Genomic DNA, 15293 nt, shown 5'->3' on the forward strand with positions numbered 1-15293 from the left:
GGAATGGAAGGAAAGGGAAGGGAAGGGAAAGGAAGCGAGGGAACGGAAGGGATCGAATGGGAAAGGAAACGAGGGAAGGAAGGGATCGAAGGGAATTAAGGGAAGGGAAAGAAAGCAAGAGAAGGGAAGGGAAGGGAAGGGAAAGGAAGCAAGGGAAGGGAAGGGAAGGGAAAGGAAGCGAGGGAAGGGAAGGTGAAGGGAAGCTATGGGAGGGAAGGAAAAGAAGAACAGAAGAAAAGAAGAAAAAGAAGAGACAATAAAGGATTACTCACACGTCGGGAGATAGAGAAAAATTAAAAAGGATGGGAGTAGACGACTATTCTTTTTTTTTAACTTGCCCTCTTCAATGACATTTAAATGCTTCACTTGTTTCCACGAATTCACTGCACCATGCTTTAGATATTTTGGATGCGTATACTCGTCACAGTCGGAGCATTTTAAAGTGATTCCCTCCCCATTATCCCTCTAAATTCTACCCACACCCAGATCTATGGATCTACACCGCTAGTACGTGACACAATCCCCCACCCATCCTCCTCTGCCTCCTCACGGCATGATGTCCTTTATGTGTGTGTGTGTTTGTGTGTGTGTGTGTGTGTGTGTGTGTGTGTGTGTGTGTGTTTTGGTTTTTAAAATGTAAATCAGCATTCTCTCTCTCTCTCTCTCTCTCTCACACACACACACACACACACACAACTGATGGCTGCCTCACAGCATCTTCTGTGTGAGGCTCGCATATCATGTTACCCTTTTAAGCGCATTTCCTCCCCCTCTTCCTCATACACATTTTTGTATAGTGAAGGTCATATCTTTATTCCTTAGCCCCGTCCATCTATCCCTCTTTTTTTTCCGTTCCGCCAAACTTTTTTATATTGTATCAGTCATTCTGGGGTTGGTATATGACCATGAACTTGATTAACATTTTTCTTTTTCTTAGTCCTTCAGAAATGCCTACGGTTTATATTCTTGCGGTGTGTGTGTGTGTGTGTGTGTACGCACCATCTCACTCCCTCTCAAGGCCAGTGAGAGGATGATGATGCTATGATCCACCCACGACAGAATAATAAGAGAAACTAAAATTACGGTCTATATAGATATACATGCATGCACGACTATGAGCTTGTCGTCCTGTTTGGTGCTAGATCTATGAACACATTAGTTAATTAGTGTTTGCTAGAGATATCATGCTAGTTTAAGGCTTAGGAGCACACGCACACAAATCTACACGCTATAATATATTGAGACGTCCTTTGTAGGAAAGATGTGAACACGCGAGACAGTAAAGTGTTTTCCATGATTATACTAAAGATGTAAACAAATTCATTTCAAAGGGAGTGGTCAGTTACACTTTATATTTATATTTGCAAGAACCAACATTCTTCCTAATAAAAATATCACCTCCTTAGAGGAAACACGTTAAGAGGAAGCGTTCTACCTGCACAGTCATTAAACAAGACTACACTTGTCTATTTTATTAATTAACATGGATGAAATACATGCACACAATTAACTATATCCAGGTGAGAACTATATATAGTCATCCTGTGTAGTGATTAAAAAATAAAGAGTTTCCACAGCTATACTCGTTACTCCTCCACACATCACGAAAATGTCAATTGACGCATGCAAACACGTGACATGACCATTGCTACCGGTGCTAAGTTAGGCTTGTTTGTCCTTGAACATTCCCCCGAAGGCGTTGGCCCCGGGCGTGTTGACCTCTGCGTAGCCCGGCATTTCGGCCTCGCAGCGCGCCAGCCACGCAGACACGTTGCTGTACTTCGAAAAATCCACGATGCCGGTTGCTATGAATGTGCTGACGGAGGCGGCGAGGGTATGGTCGGCGATGGTGATGGTGTCGGCGGCGGCCCACTTCTGTCCCGCCAGATAGCCGTCCAACCAGCCCATGCCCTCCACGAACTTCTCCAGTCTCTTGGGGTCCAGCTCCTGCCCGCCGAATATGAACGGGTACTGAGGGCAAGACGGGAAAGGGGAAGGGATTATTACGAAGTGGATATATCGGCGAAATCATAATCACCGGCGTTATACATTACCATTCTTGTTGCGGCGCCATGAATTTTGTTGAATCAGTCTAGAAATAACTATCACACCACAAGGATCAAGGCGCTATACCAATACGCAGCAACAAAACGAATCCTTCGTTTTCACATCGAGTAGAGAAAGTGGAGGGGAAAAGTACAGACGAGAAGGAGAGGAAGGAAAGGAATGGAATAAAGAGATTAGAGATAACGTGTGTGGGGTAGGGGAGGGAGTGTTGCTGAGATATGTCGCGCTGGTTGGCTGGCTTATCAAGGCTTATCAGGAGCCATCGCAGCCATCTTGACACCTCTCCGTGTATCAGCAAAACACGCATAGGCTTCTTTATCCCCACTGAGTTGGCTAATGACTTGTTTCGTTGCCTCCACGCGAGAAGCAATATGTTAACATTTTCTACCGTAACATAAAGATCAAAGTTGGACACCTGAATGAATAACTGACGCTAATATCGGTATAGAAAATGTTGTAATTGTTACTTTATTATCATCGCCATTAGTACAGTGGGATAGGAGGATCAGAATGAGACTCACGGGGTTCGCAATACGGGTATAAGAAGAACAAATCTATGTGTGGCTGGAGTAGGTAGGAAGACACCTACCGAACGGGCGCAAGCCACTCCCGGTGAGGTATATATGGGAGGTGAGAAGGGAGCTGAAGCCCTCCAAAGACCCTTCCCATGTCCTCACTAACCGTTTCCCTATTGTCTCACCAACACCGGAGAGTAGTTCAGCATGCTCTCTAAAGACAGATCCTCTCTTTATCCACACCACACTACATTCACACAACATAGGTATACACCTTTTCCCAAAATTAAAATTTCAAAATGGCGCACATACACCAAGCCTCGGAGTCCCCGCCTGGGGGGGGGACCACAAACTCCCCCAGGGAGGACTCCCCTTCTGGCTGCCGACCCGAGAGGTGTCTTGATAACTCCTCGAACCTCTTTCTTCTCAATTTCTGCAACATTCGCGGTCTTCGCTCTAATTTTCATTTTGTGGAACATCATCTCTCCTCCTCTAAACCTCACCTTCTCTTCCTTACCGAAACACAGGTTTCTGAGGCTACTGACAGCGATCTCTACTCTGTTCCCTCCTACTATCTCTATCCTATATATCAATCCAAAGCTGGATGTTGCGCCTACGTGCGCAACGACATCACTTGCTCTCGTGCCCACGACCTTAATTGACTCTTCTGAATTTTCCACCATCTGGCTAAGACTTCATTGTCACTCTATTACTAAATACATCTGTGCTGTTTATCTCTCACTTAACTCTACCAACTATGTAAAATTCTTTGACTATTTGAATTCTAAAGTGGAGCACATCTTGACCCACTCTCCCTTCGCTGAAATCTCCATCCTCGGAGATTTCAATGTTCACCACCAGCTTTGGCTTTCATCCTCTTTCACTGACCATCCTGGTGAACAAGCCTACAACTTTGCTATCCTCAACGACCTAGAGCAGTTGGTCCAGCACCCTACACGTATTCCTGACCGTCTTGGAGATCGGCCCAACATTCTAGACCTCTTCCTTACCTCAAACCCTTCTGCTTATTCTGTCAAACTGTTCTCTCCGTTGGGCTCCTCCGATCACAATCTTATTTATGCATCCTGTCCTATCGCTCCTGTACACCCTCTGGACCCACCGAAGAGGCGATGCTTCTGGCATTTTGCTTCAGTTCGGTGGGACGACCTGAGGATGTACTTTTCCGATTTCCCGTGGAATGATTATTGCTTCCAGGATAGAGACCCCTCTGTGTGTGCTCAGCGCATCACAGAGGTGATTGTCTCTGGAATGGAGGCATACATTCCTCGTTCTTTCTCTACTCCTCACGCTAAAAAGCCTTGGTTTAATCACGCTTGTTCTCGTGCTGTCAATGATAGACAGGTAGCTCACAAAAGGTACCAGAGCCTTCAAACTAATGCTAATTATGAACTTTACATTTCTGCCCGAAATCGGGCCAAATCTATTCTCCGACTAACCAAAAATTCTTTCATTAATAGAAAATGTCAAAACCTTGCTTTCTCTAACTCTTCCCGTGACTTCTGGCATCTAGCCAAAAACATCTCCTCCAACTTCACTTCTTCATCTTTCCTCCACTCTCAGTCCTGACGGCAACACTGCCGTCTCATCTATCTCTAAGGCTGAACTCTTCTCTCAAACTTTTCTAATAACTCCACTATGGATGATTCTGGGCATATTCCTCCTACTCATCCCCACTCTTACTGCACTATGTTTGTTATTTATTAAGATTCTTAAGAATGATGTTTTCTACGCCCTCTCTGGCCTCAATCCTCAAAAGGCTTATGGGCCTGTTGGAGTGCCTTCTATTGTCCTTAAAACTGTGCCTCCGTGCTGTCACCCTGCCTGGTCAAACTCTTTCGCCTCTGCCTGTCAACATCTACCTTTCCTTCTTGCTGGAAGTATGCCTTCATACAGCCTGTGCCTAAGAAGGGTGACCGCTCCAATCCCTCAAACTACCGTCCTATAGCTTTACTTTCTTGTCTATCTAAAGCTTTTGAATCAATCTCAACCGGAAGATTCAAAAGCACCTTTCCACTTCTGACCTTCTATCTGATCGCCAGTATGGGTTCCGCAAGGGCGTTCTACTGGTGATCTCCTAGCCTTCTTAACTGACTCTTGGTCATCCTCTCTACCCGTTTCGGTGAAACTTTGCTATTGCGCTGACATATCAAAAGCTTTTGATAGGGTCTGGCACAAATCTTTGCTTTCTAAACTACCCTCCTACGGTTTCTATCCTTCTCTCTGTACCTTTATCTCCAGTTTCCTTTCTGACCGTTCTATTTTTGCCGTGGTAGACGGTCACTGTTCTTCCCCTAAATCTATTAACAGTGGTGTCCCACAGGGTTCTGTCCTATCTCCCACTCTTTTTCTGTTGTTCATTGATGATCTTTCCAAAACGAACTGTCCTATCCATTCCTACGCCGATGATTCCACTCTGCATTACTCAACTTCTTTTAATAGAAGACCCACCCTTCAGGAACTTAACGACTCAAGGCTGGAGGCTGCAGAACGCTTAGCCTCAGACCTTATACTATTATTTCCGATTGGGGCAAGAAGAACCTGGTGTCCTTCAACGCCTCAAAAACACAGTTTCTCCACCTATCCACTCGACACAATCTTCCAAACAACTATCCCCTATTCTTTGACAACACCCAGCTATCACCTTCCTCAACACTAAACATCCTCGGTCTATCCTTAACTCAAAATCTCAACTGGAAACTTCATATCTCATCTCTTACTAAATCAGCTTCCTCGAGGCTGGGCGTTCTGTACCGTCTCCGCCAGTTCTTCTCCCCTGCACAGTTGCTGTCCATATACAGGGGACTTGTCCGCCCTCGTATGGAGTATGCATCTCATGTGTGGGGGGCTCCACTCACACAGCTCTTCTGGACAGAGTGGAGGCTAAGGCTCTTCGTCTCATCAGCTCTCCTCCTCATACTGATAGTCTTCTACCTCTTAAATTCCGCCGCAATGTTGCCTCTCTATCTTCTATCGACATTTCCACGCTGACTGCTCTTCTGAACTTGCTAACTGCATGCCTCCCCCCCTCCCGCGGCCCCGCTGCACTCGACTTTCTACTCATGCTCATCCCTATACTGTCCAAACCCCTTATGCAAGAGTTAACCAGCATCTTCACTCTTTCATCCCTCACGCTGGTAAACTCTGGAACAATCTTCCTTCATCTGTATTTCCTCCTGCCTACGACTTGAACTCTTTCAAGAGGAGGGTATCAGGACACCTCTCCTCCCGTATTTGATCTTCCTTTCGGCCACCTCTTTTGTTTCTTTATTAGGAGCAGCGAGTAGCGGGCTTTTTTTTATTATTGTTTTCTTTTTTTGTGTGCCCTTGAGCTGCCTCCTTTGTTGTAAAAAAAAAAAAAATGCAGACAGAACAGCCTTTGTTGAGTGGAAGGAAAAGTCGGAGAAGAGAGATAAGGATGCTAAAGACAGAAAGATGAAGTAGTGGAAGAGTAACAGCTGATGAAGACTCTGATACCAGGTTCCTCGTAATTTCGGGGGAGGGGGGCGAGTGGGGCTAAAAGCTCCCCTCAAAGTTATCTACATCGGCCTCAAAATGCTCATAAAAGTACTATTAAAAAAAAAATCCCAAAACTGCGTATGCTCGCTCCGCTCGCCACCCTTCCCCTCACCTCATGAACCTATGATGCCCTCTACCCCCCACCCCCCCACCCCCAGAAATCTGCCAAAATTACAGGCCTGTAGATAGACCCTTTGCGCTGCACTCACCACGTAGAGGCCGAACCTATCGTAGAGCGTCACATCGAAGTAGAGCATCCTGTCCACCTTGGCCCTGGCCTTGGGGTCGTTCGGGTACAGGCTGTCGTCCTTGCCGTACTGGGAGGCGAGGTAGGAGCAGATGGCGCGGCTGGAAGGCAAGAGTTAGGTGAGGCTCTGAAGGTTCAGGTTAGGTTAGGGTAGGTGAGGAGAGTTTCTGAAGGTTAAGTTATAGGTCCTGAAGACTAGAGGACGGAAGGGGGTGAACTCTGTGTGTGTGTGTGTGTGTGTGTGCGCTCGTTCATTACCATCATGGGCGTGGGACTATGAGAGCGAAAATTAAGGGATGCGAGGAGAAGAATAAGAGGAAATTTAATAAGTTCAGAGGATATGGTAGGGCGCAGGGAAGAGTATATGGAAAACAGATAATAGGTAAGGGAACACATCAACCATAATATATTTAAAGATTTACCACCACAGGCTCACAATTAAGTTATTGCGACGGAGATGAGCATCGAAATCACGAGCAGCAACACCATATACGATACGACTAATTAACTCACCTCTCCCACAGCACAAAGTCGTCGTCCACGAGGGTTGGGACGCAGTGCTGGGGGTTGAGAGCCACGAACTCAGGCTTCATCTGCTCCCCGGCCATCAGGTTGATTTCTTTGAGGTTGAGTTCGACCCCCACGGCCTTGGCGGTGAGGAGGGCCGAGCGGCACGGGGACGAGGCCGGCATCCAGTAGAAATCCAAAGGCATCTTCGTGGCGCGGCGTGAAGACCTGGCGAGATACAGAGAACATGAAGTGAACTGAACTGGGTAATGCAAACCCAGCGCCAAGGCAACAATGACCCATGTGGCACTAAGTTACGATGGAGAGTTACTGTAGTTATATTAAATGTAACATGAGAAGGCTGGAACTGATCTATACCAAGAGCTACCAAAGGAGACTATATGAAAGTATTATGTCTCCTTGGTAACGACAGTCCGCGTTGCTAGGTAGCCAAGGACACTTATTTTTGTTCCATGGCGCCGTCTGCTTCAAGGAATAATGAATTTGTTTAACATGTATAGATAATATAAATCGAGCAGCTGAGAGAAAAAAATTCATGTACTTATAATTCTGGTACTTTTAGTTGTGCAGGAGTTTGTTCAGCCATCAAATAATCTCGACTATTGCTACATGATAGTAACTATAGTCGAAACTCTTAACCCGTGCGGTAAACTTTGTGATTCAGCAGGCCCGGATACGGACGCGTCAACCGCCACGACACCCTTGCAGTAACCTCGCAGCACAGAGCCGTGAACGCGCACATATCGACCACCTTGTAGTGGAAAGGGCAATCATAATAATAAATTCACTGCTTCTGGGAATGTCTTGAATTATCCCCGAGTTAATCGATGGCTGTATTGTGTGTGCGGCCCACGCCTCACGCCTGCCTGGCAGGGATGTAGCCTTGAACACTCCCCCTAGGCACCCTGTGGTCAGCATGACTTGCACGACTTGCACAAGGACGCTCACATTCCCGAAGGACGGAAGGACATAACCTATCCTCATGGGAGAGTGGTGGGGGCAGGCATGACCAAGGAAAAAATGACATTTCTTTTATCGTTGGGCCTGACTGCATTCACTTGTAACTGTTGACGGGTATTGCAATGAATGTTAAAATGTAAACTCGATTCACTTCGCCATGGTGACAATTAAAGCAATGGATGACTGTATTTCGAGCACCATTCAATAAGGTGCTGCCATATAAGCCAATTTACAGCAAAACCGTACAATTAAAGCATCTTTTTTATTATTATTATCATTCTACGGTTCATTGTAATAAGTTCATAGCTCCCACAAACCATAGCTGGTACTATTTTTACATCAATTCAAAACACAGCAGCATAAATTCAAAACACAGCAGCATAGTACTACACAATCCCAGGAGGCCGCTACTCGTGTGTAACTCAAGCTCTGCCGTGAAGGCTGTCTGGCTTCATTTCCTTCCCCGGGAACAAAGCCTCTCCCCGGCCCCTACACTTGACCGCGTGCCTTCCTTCCCTCCGCCCCTTGCCACCCTAACACACGACCACCTTCCTGATAATCTACCATGCGTGGGAGAAAGTCAGAAATCGATGCCTATAATAAAAGAAAATAATCATGCTTCTACGTACACCTAAGCAATGACTCCTAGAAGTAACACACCCCAAAATTACCTTTACTCAACAGGGATATCAGAAAGGTGGGAGTTGGGTTACCGAGATAGAAACAACGACATTACGTTACTATGAACAGCGGTCGAGGTGTGAAGCCAGCCAGGAAACTACGTCAATATATTGCGAACAACAGTCAAGGTGTGAAGCCAAGGAGGAAATTTTACTACCATGAACAACAATCTAGATGTGAAACCAGGTTCGAAAATATACCTGTAGGCCTATACATTATGTTCCTTATAACATAGGCCTAAGGTGTTAATCCAGGTAAAAAGAATACCTGAATACATTTAACAGGTATCAACATCCACGTCAAGTAAGGAAGCATACCTACACTGCGTTTTTAAACCAGGTAACAAGCTATACACACAAACACTCCTTCCACCACCAAAAAGTAAGCCACTCCAAGTAAATCTACCCAAATACTCTGTAACCAGATGGGTCCACAGGTATTATCATCCAGGTAAAGGCAGATGAGGACACATACCTAGCCTACCTACACAATGCTTCTAAGATGATAAGCCAGGTAACTAATCCTACGAGCATCACTGACACTTAATTACCAACAACGAGGAGGAGAGCAGAGCGGAGTGCTGGTGCAGGCGCTTGTGACTGGCGAGGATGCGACTGATCAGGGCCGGCGCGGAAAGGGAAGTGGCGTTGTGGTGGCGATTCGCCGGCTCGGGGCTCTCCGCCAAGGGTTATATAAGCAAAACAAGAATGACGCTTTTTCCCGGTAGCAAGGTTGGGAGGTATTACACAACGCCCAGTCATCCAGCGTCAGCGAGTCGGTCGGTCGGTAGATAGGTAGGTGGTAGGGTGACAGGGAAGATGTGTCACCGCCTTGAGACTCGCTTCGCTCACCACCGTTTCGCTGTAATGTGGTTGTTTTCCTGTTTGTTGATTTATATTCTTACTTTACAGTCACGGTCTTTTGCTGTACGTATCCGTGTCAAGGGGACTCTGGGTCTATGGAGAATAATTCTTATATGTAAACATTTCGACGGCCAAGCACACAATATTTGACAAGGCTTTCGTAAAGCCGTTTTGGGCATTTCCATGGGTATTTTTATAACCCCAGCGATAGTTTGACCTTTCTTCTGTACCATGAACGTGAAAACAACACTCATGAAAGCCTGATTAATCTCCTTTCCGGCCTTTGGAAATAGTTGATGTGAGAGGCGAAGCTTTGAAAAATACCGACCTATACTATGTAACTTGTTCTCTTTTCCCTTTTTTTACAACAACGGAGACGGATCAAGGGCACCAAAATGAGAGAGAGAGAAAAAAAGCCCCTGATGTCCTCTCGTGAATGATAATAATAATAGTAATAATAATAATAATAATAATAATAATAATAATAATAATAATAATAATAATAATAATAATAATAATAATAATAATAAAAGTAATAATAATAATAATAATAATAATAATAATAATAATAATAATAATAATAATAATAATAATAATAATAATAATAACAATAATAGTAATGATAATAATAATAATCAATGACCTACCAACCGTTGTATAAGAAAAAATGTATGCAGAAATTAAAAAGAAAAAAGTAGTTCTTTATCTCCCTTTTTAAGTCTCGGCAACCTTCTTTTTTTCAACTCTCACGATGATTCTCTCAACAAAGTCATTCAAGATGGAAACCCAAGTCATGGTAACTTATTGTGTAGTTATATACGTGGGTGACAGCCGGATCGAAGTACGTGTGACCAAGTGCTCTCTATCTATATATCATTCCTCTATTAAGGATACAAAAATCTTTCCTGAAGGGGTAACTTAGGCATAACCCCCAGGTAGCTATTTCATTATATATCAATTCATCATTCGACACTAAGATCATTTTGCCGCACAAGACAGCACTCCATCCTCATGCATGCACCCTTTACCTTCATAGTTCTTATGTAAACTGTAGAAAATATTATATTGGGATCACCTTGCTCTGATACCCTATAAGCGACGATCATCAAGGCGAGTTGTACTGCTTCCACGAATTCACTGTACACATGGCTTTGAAATTTTGATGATGCGTAACTGCTGATAGTTTGGGATGCAGTGCGATTCACCACGTCCTGATCACGATCGAGCTGGACTCGTCATCGCCAGCAAATAATATATCTCCTGGTTAGAGAAAGCTCATTGTAGTCGATTTCTGGGTACTGCTGGGACCTTTACACACCATACACCCCATCCTTCTTGCTCAAATGATAATACTTGGTGGGGGACAGTAACCACTACCTCAGCATGCCAGACCGGAGCCCGACAGAACAGAGCTTTATCCACTGGGCTGTCGGAGTATTTATAGTGATCCTCCCCCCATTATCCCTTTATAGAATGACCTTGACCTACACCAGTGTACCATGATGCAACCGACCACCCTTCCCCCCTCCACCCCCACACGGTACGGCACCGATGTGTGTGTGTGTGTCTTTTGGTTTTTAAAATGTAAATCAGCACTCTCTCTCTCTCTCTCTCTCTCTCTCTCTCTCTCTCTCTCTCTCTCTCTCTCACACACACACACACACATGCAGCATTAGTGTGGTCACCTAGACTGAAGAAAGAAATTAGAAAGTTGGAAAGAAAACAAAGAGCAGCGACTAAATTACCAGAAACTCAGAGAGAACATACTAATGAAGAAAGACTGGAAAAATTGGGACTAACAACACTGGAGAGCAGAAGAGAGAGAGGGGACCTAATAGCATTGTACAGGATACAAGAGGGACTGGAGAAATTGGACAGGGAAGACCTAGCTAGTGGAACGTGACAGAAGTGTGACAAGAGGCAATGGTGAGAAACTGAAGAAGAGCGACTGTAGGAGACATCAAGAAATACAGTTTTCCATACAGAAGCATAACAACATGTCTCACTAGCACAAGGGAAGGTACCAAGAGACTGGAAAAGGGCTAACATCGTCCCAATACATAGAGGAGGACGTAAGGAAGACCCGTTGAACTATAGGCCAGTGTCATTAACAAGTGTAGTAGCAAAGATGTGTGAGAAAATTATAAATAACAGATGGGTGGAGTATTTAGATTACAGCGGTTCTTAACCTGGGGGGCGTCAGTAATTTCTTAGGAAAACTTGGAATTTCTCTGGTTATATTTTGTTATTCTTAACAACAACATAGGCTATTTTTTTTCACAGCACAGGAAGCAGCTCAAGGGCAACAAAAGAAAGTATAGATAAAAAGGCTGCTAATCGTTGCCCACAAAGCGAAAAGTAGAGTGGCCAAAAGAGAGGTCAATTTCGGTGGAGAGGTCCTGATACCCTCTCCTTGAAAGAGGTCAAGTCATAGGCAGGAGGAAATACAGATGAAGGAAAATTGTTCCAGAGTTTACCAGTGAAGGGGATGAAAGAATGGAGATGCTGGTTAACTCTTGCATATAGGAGTTTGGACAGTATAGGGATGAGTATGAGAAGAAAGTCGTGTGCAGCGTGGCCGCGGGACGGGGAAGACATGCAGTTAGCAGGTTCAGAAGAGCAGTCAGCGTGAAAATATCGATAGAAGATAGAAAGAGAGGCAACATGACGGCGGAATTTAAAGGTATAAGACTGCCCCACACGTGAGATGCATACTCCATACGAGGGCGGACAAGCCCTTATATATGGAAAGCATCTGTGCGGGGGAGAAGAACTGGCGGAGACGATACAGAACGCCCACGAAACAATAGAAAAGTATCGCCTTCGTGGCCAAACTCAACCTCTGGAAGTGTTGAATTCAGCAGGGAAATACAGCCAGTTTTAGTAACTTGGAATCTGCTCTCAATCACGGTAACCTTGACTCTGAAACAAATAATCACTTATCTAACTGGCTTGAAAACAATTCATCAGACACTTCTTATATACAGATGAGAAGCATGAAGCCTGGAAATTCATCAGGAACCTATTTCAATGTGAAGTAGCTGATGTTTCGAATGGAGTGCAAGACGAGTTTCTTGAGTTAAAGTTCATCTCTACATTTAAAGAAGACTACAAAGAACTGGATCTTGGGACATTCTGGGTCAAGTACCTTCCTGTTTACTCTGATCTCACATCAGGCTCTTCGGATTCTAGCTATGTTCAGATCCATGTATCTTTGTGAAGCTGCACTTTCCTCGCTCGTTGCTTTCAAGACCAAGTACTGAAAGACTGAACTTTGAAGGGAACTTACATTGTGCACTCTCTCGCATTCAACTACGCATTCAAGATCTAGTAGCTAAGAAGCAGTGTCAAGTATCTCACTAATGACTAGGTAATTCATACTCAATAAAGAGACTAAAATCTTTTTTTTTTCATTTTTCTTTAAAATCTGTGAGGAAATTTTAGTCAGAGATGCAAGGGGGGCGTGGAGGGAAGGACCAATTCCTAGAGGGGGCATGGTAGTAAAAAGGTTAAGAACCACTGATTTAGAAGAAAACAGTATATTAACAAATAGCCAATTCGGATTCAGAGAAGGACGGTCTTGTGTATATAACTAATCTGATCAGCTTCTATTCAAGAGTAATTGATATAATACAGGAAAGAGGCGGTTGGGCAGATTGTGTGTATCTGGACTTAAAGAAGGCGTTTGATAAAGTACCACACAAGCGATTAATATGGAAACTTAATCATGTTGGAGGTCTGAGTGGTTCAATATTGGAATGGATTGTGGACTTTTTGACGAAGAGAGAAATGAGAACAGTAATCAGGAATAAAAAATCAAGCTGGATGGAAGTGACGAGTGGAGTCCCCCAAGGATCAGTGCTGGCTCCGATTATGTTTGTAACTTATATTAATGACATGACAGAAGGGGTGACAAGCTATATGAATATGTTTGCTGATGATGCTAAAATAATGAGGAGGGTGGCTAATGAAGATGACTGTATAGCCCTGAGCCAAGATTTCGATAGAATAAGTGAATGGTCATGCAAATGGGAAATGACATTCAATACAGAGAAGTGTAGCGTGATGGAGTTTGGTAAGAGCAGTAGACGAATATTGGGGAACTACTCTGAGTAATGAAAGAATCATGAAAAAAAATGAAGAAAAAGATCTGGGAATGATCATAACAGACAAGTTATCCTTTGTAAAACATATAGACCAGATAACTGGGGAAACATACAATCTTCTTAGAAACATAAAAGCAGCATTTACATATTTAGATGAAGAAATGGTGAAGAAACTAATAACATCGATGATACGTCCAAGACTGGAATATGCAGCATTGGTGTGGTCACCTAGATTGAAGAAAGAAATTAGAAAGTTGGAAAGAATACAAAGAGCAGCGACTAAATTACCAGAAACTCTGAGAGAACATACTTATGAAGAAAGACTGGAGAAATTGGGACTAACAACACTGGAGAGCAGAAGAGAGAGAGGGGACCTAATAGCATTGTACAGGATGCAAGAGGGATTGGAGAAATTGGACAGGGAAGACCTAGTGGAACATGACAGAAGTGTGACAAGAGGCAATGGTAAGAAATTGAAGAAGAACGACTGTAGGAGAGACATCAAGAAATACAGTTTTCCATACAGAAGCATAACAACATGGAACGGACTTGACAAGGAGACTGTGTGCAAAAACGATTCATGAATTTAAAGCCAAACTGGATAATAAGCGTACGTTATGGAGACGGGACAGCACGAGGCTAGTACGGCTCTTTTCCTGTGTTTCACAACTAGGTAAATACACACACACCGGAAAAAGTTCTGTGAGTTTGTGAAACGTTTTCTGGGGGCGCGCAAACCTATGATCGTGAATGAGCCCTGAAAACGACCATTTTTGTAAACAAAAAATCGCTCAAAGAACGTTTTACAAACGTTCGTGAGTGCTTCCAACAAACCTGAAACAAACCTTTCTGAATGCTTCCAACAAACCTGAAACACATATCTTTCCCCTAATAACCTGTATATATACGGGTATTGAGAGCAAGTGATTGCAAAATGCTGAGGTATATGGCGGGAATCAGGTGGCAAGACAGGGTGTACCTACAGTACAGACCTAGCTAACAGATGTGGAGTAGAGCAGTGGTGCTCAACCTTTTTGGTTGGCAGGGCCACATTAGAATTTAGATAGGCAATGTGTGATGAGGGCCTCATATTGACTGCAGTGTGAATAAGCATAGTAATTGATATATTCTACACACTGATAACACTTATTATGTTGTGTACCTATAATTATAATGTGTATGCATGAATCAGAATAAAGGTGATCATTCTATATTATGTCCAGATTCTGATTTCTGAGTGTTGTTCACTGTTCAGACGGTGTTTACAGTTGTACAAGTAAAGACGTGTACGTGACTCGCTAGTGTCCTTGATTTTCGTCAGTCAGCTCGCTATAATTATAGCCTACAGTCTACTACACATTATTACAAGCCTTGTCACTTGTGTAATAACCCTGCTAATTCATGGGTGTCGATTGTGAGGGGGACGGGGGGATATATATATATATATATATATATATATATATATATATATATATATATATATATATATATATATATATATATATATATATATATATATCCCCCTCACTTTTCACTCATGAAGCTGAAATGTGTCAATTCAAGTATACATTATACACGTAAGATCTTTAATATGCGATGACTAACTCAATAATAAAAAAAAAAGTGCAGTGCCCACCCACTAAATTATTTTTAGTTTCGCCCTGTATCTGCCTGTGCCCATCAAGAAGGCTGTTTGGGTCTATCATTTTTTTTTTTTTTTTTTTTTTTTTTAGGAAGGCGGTGCATGCCGCGCAACCACCCAGACGGCGGGTAGAGGGATGCCCAATGC

At 43.6% G+C, this 15293-nt stretch overlaps 1 protein-coding gene across 1 annotated transcript; it reads right to left on the reverse strand.

The window, feature by feature from the left end:
- Positions 1-1457: 1457 nt before the first annotated feature.
- LOC126990959 (glutathione S-transferase 1-like) lies at positions 1458-9242 on the reverse strand. Its single transcript, XM_050849588.1, has 4 exons — positions 9086-9242; positions 6880-7101; positions 6329-6467; positions 1458-1971 (listed from the first exon to the last, which is right to left on the reverse strand). Exons 2-4 carry the CDS (start codon positions 7077-7079, stop codon positions 1663-1665), a joined length of 648 nt encoding a protein of 215 aa, XP_050705545.1. The 5' UTR covers positions 7080-7101; positions 9086-9242; the 3' UTR covers positions 1458-1662.
- Positions 9243-15293: the final 6051 nt, after the last annotated feature.

This window comes from Eriocheir sinensis, unplaced genomic scaffold (assembly GCF_024679095.1).
Source record: "Eriocheir sinensis breed Jianghai 21 unplaced genomic scaffold, ASM2467909v1 Scaffold23, whole genome shotgun sequence".
Taxonomy (NCBI): Eukaryota; Metazoa; Arthropoda; class Malacostraca; order Decapoda; family Varunidae; genus Eriocheir; species Eriocheir sinensis.

Excerpts from the sequence above, each read along its gene's own strand:
- LOC126990959 (XM_050849588.1), bottom strand. The coding sequence starts at position 7,079 with ATGCCTTTGGATTTCTACTGGATGCCGGCCTCGTCCCCGTGCCGCTCG. Across the intron at positions 6,468-6,879 it reads GACTTTGTGCTGTGGGAGAG|CCGCGCCATCTGCTCCTACC; the intron begins GTGAGTTAATTA and ends CTTGCCTTCCAG. Across the intron at positions 1,972-6,328 it reads ATAGGTTCGGCCTCTACGTG|TACCCGTTCATATTCGGCGG; the intron begins GTGAGTGCAGCG and ends TCTTGCCCTCAG.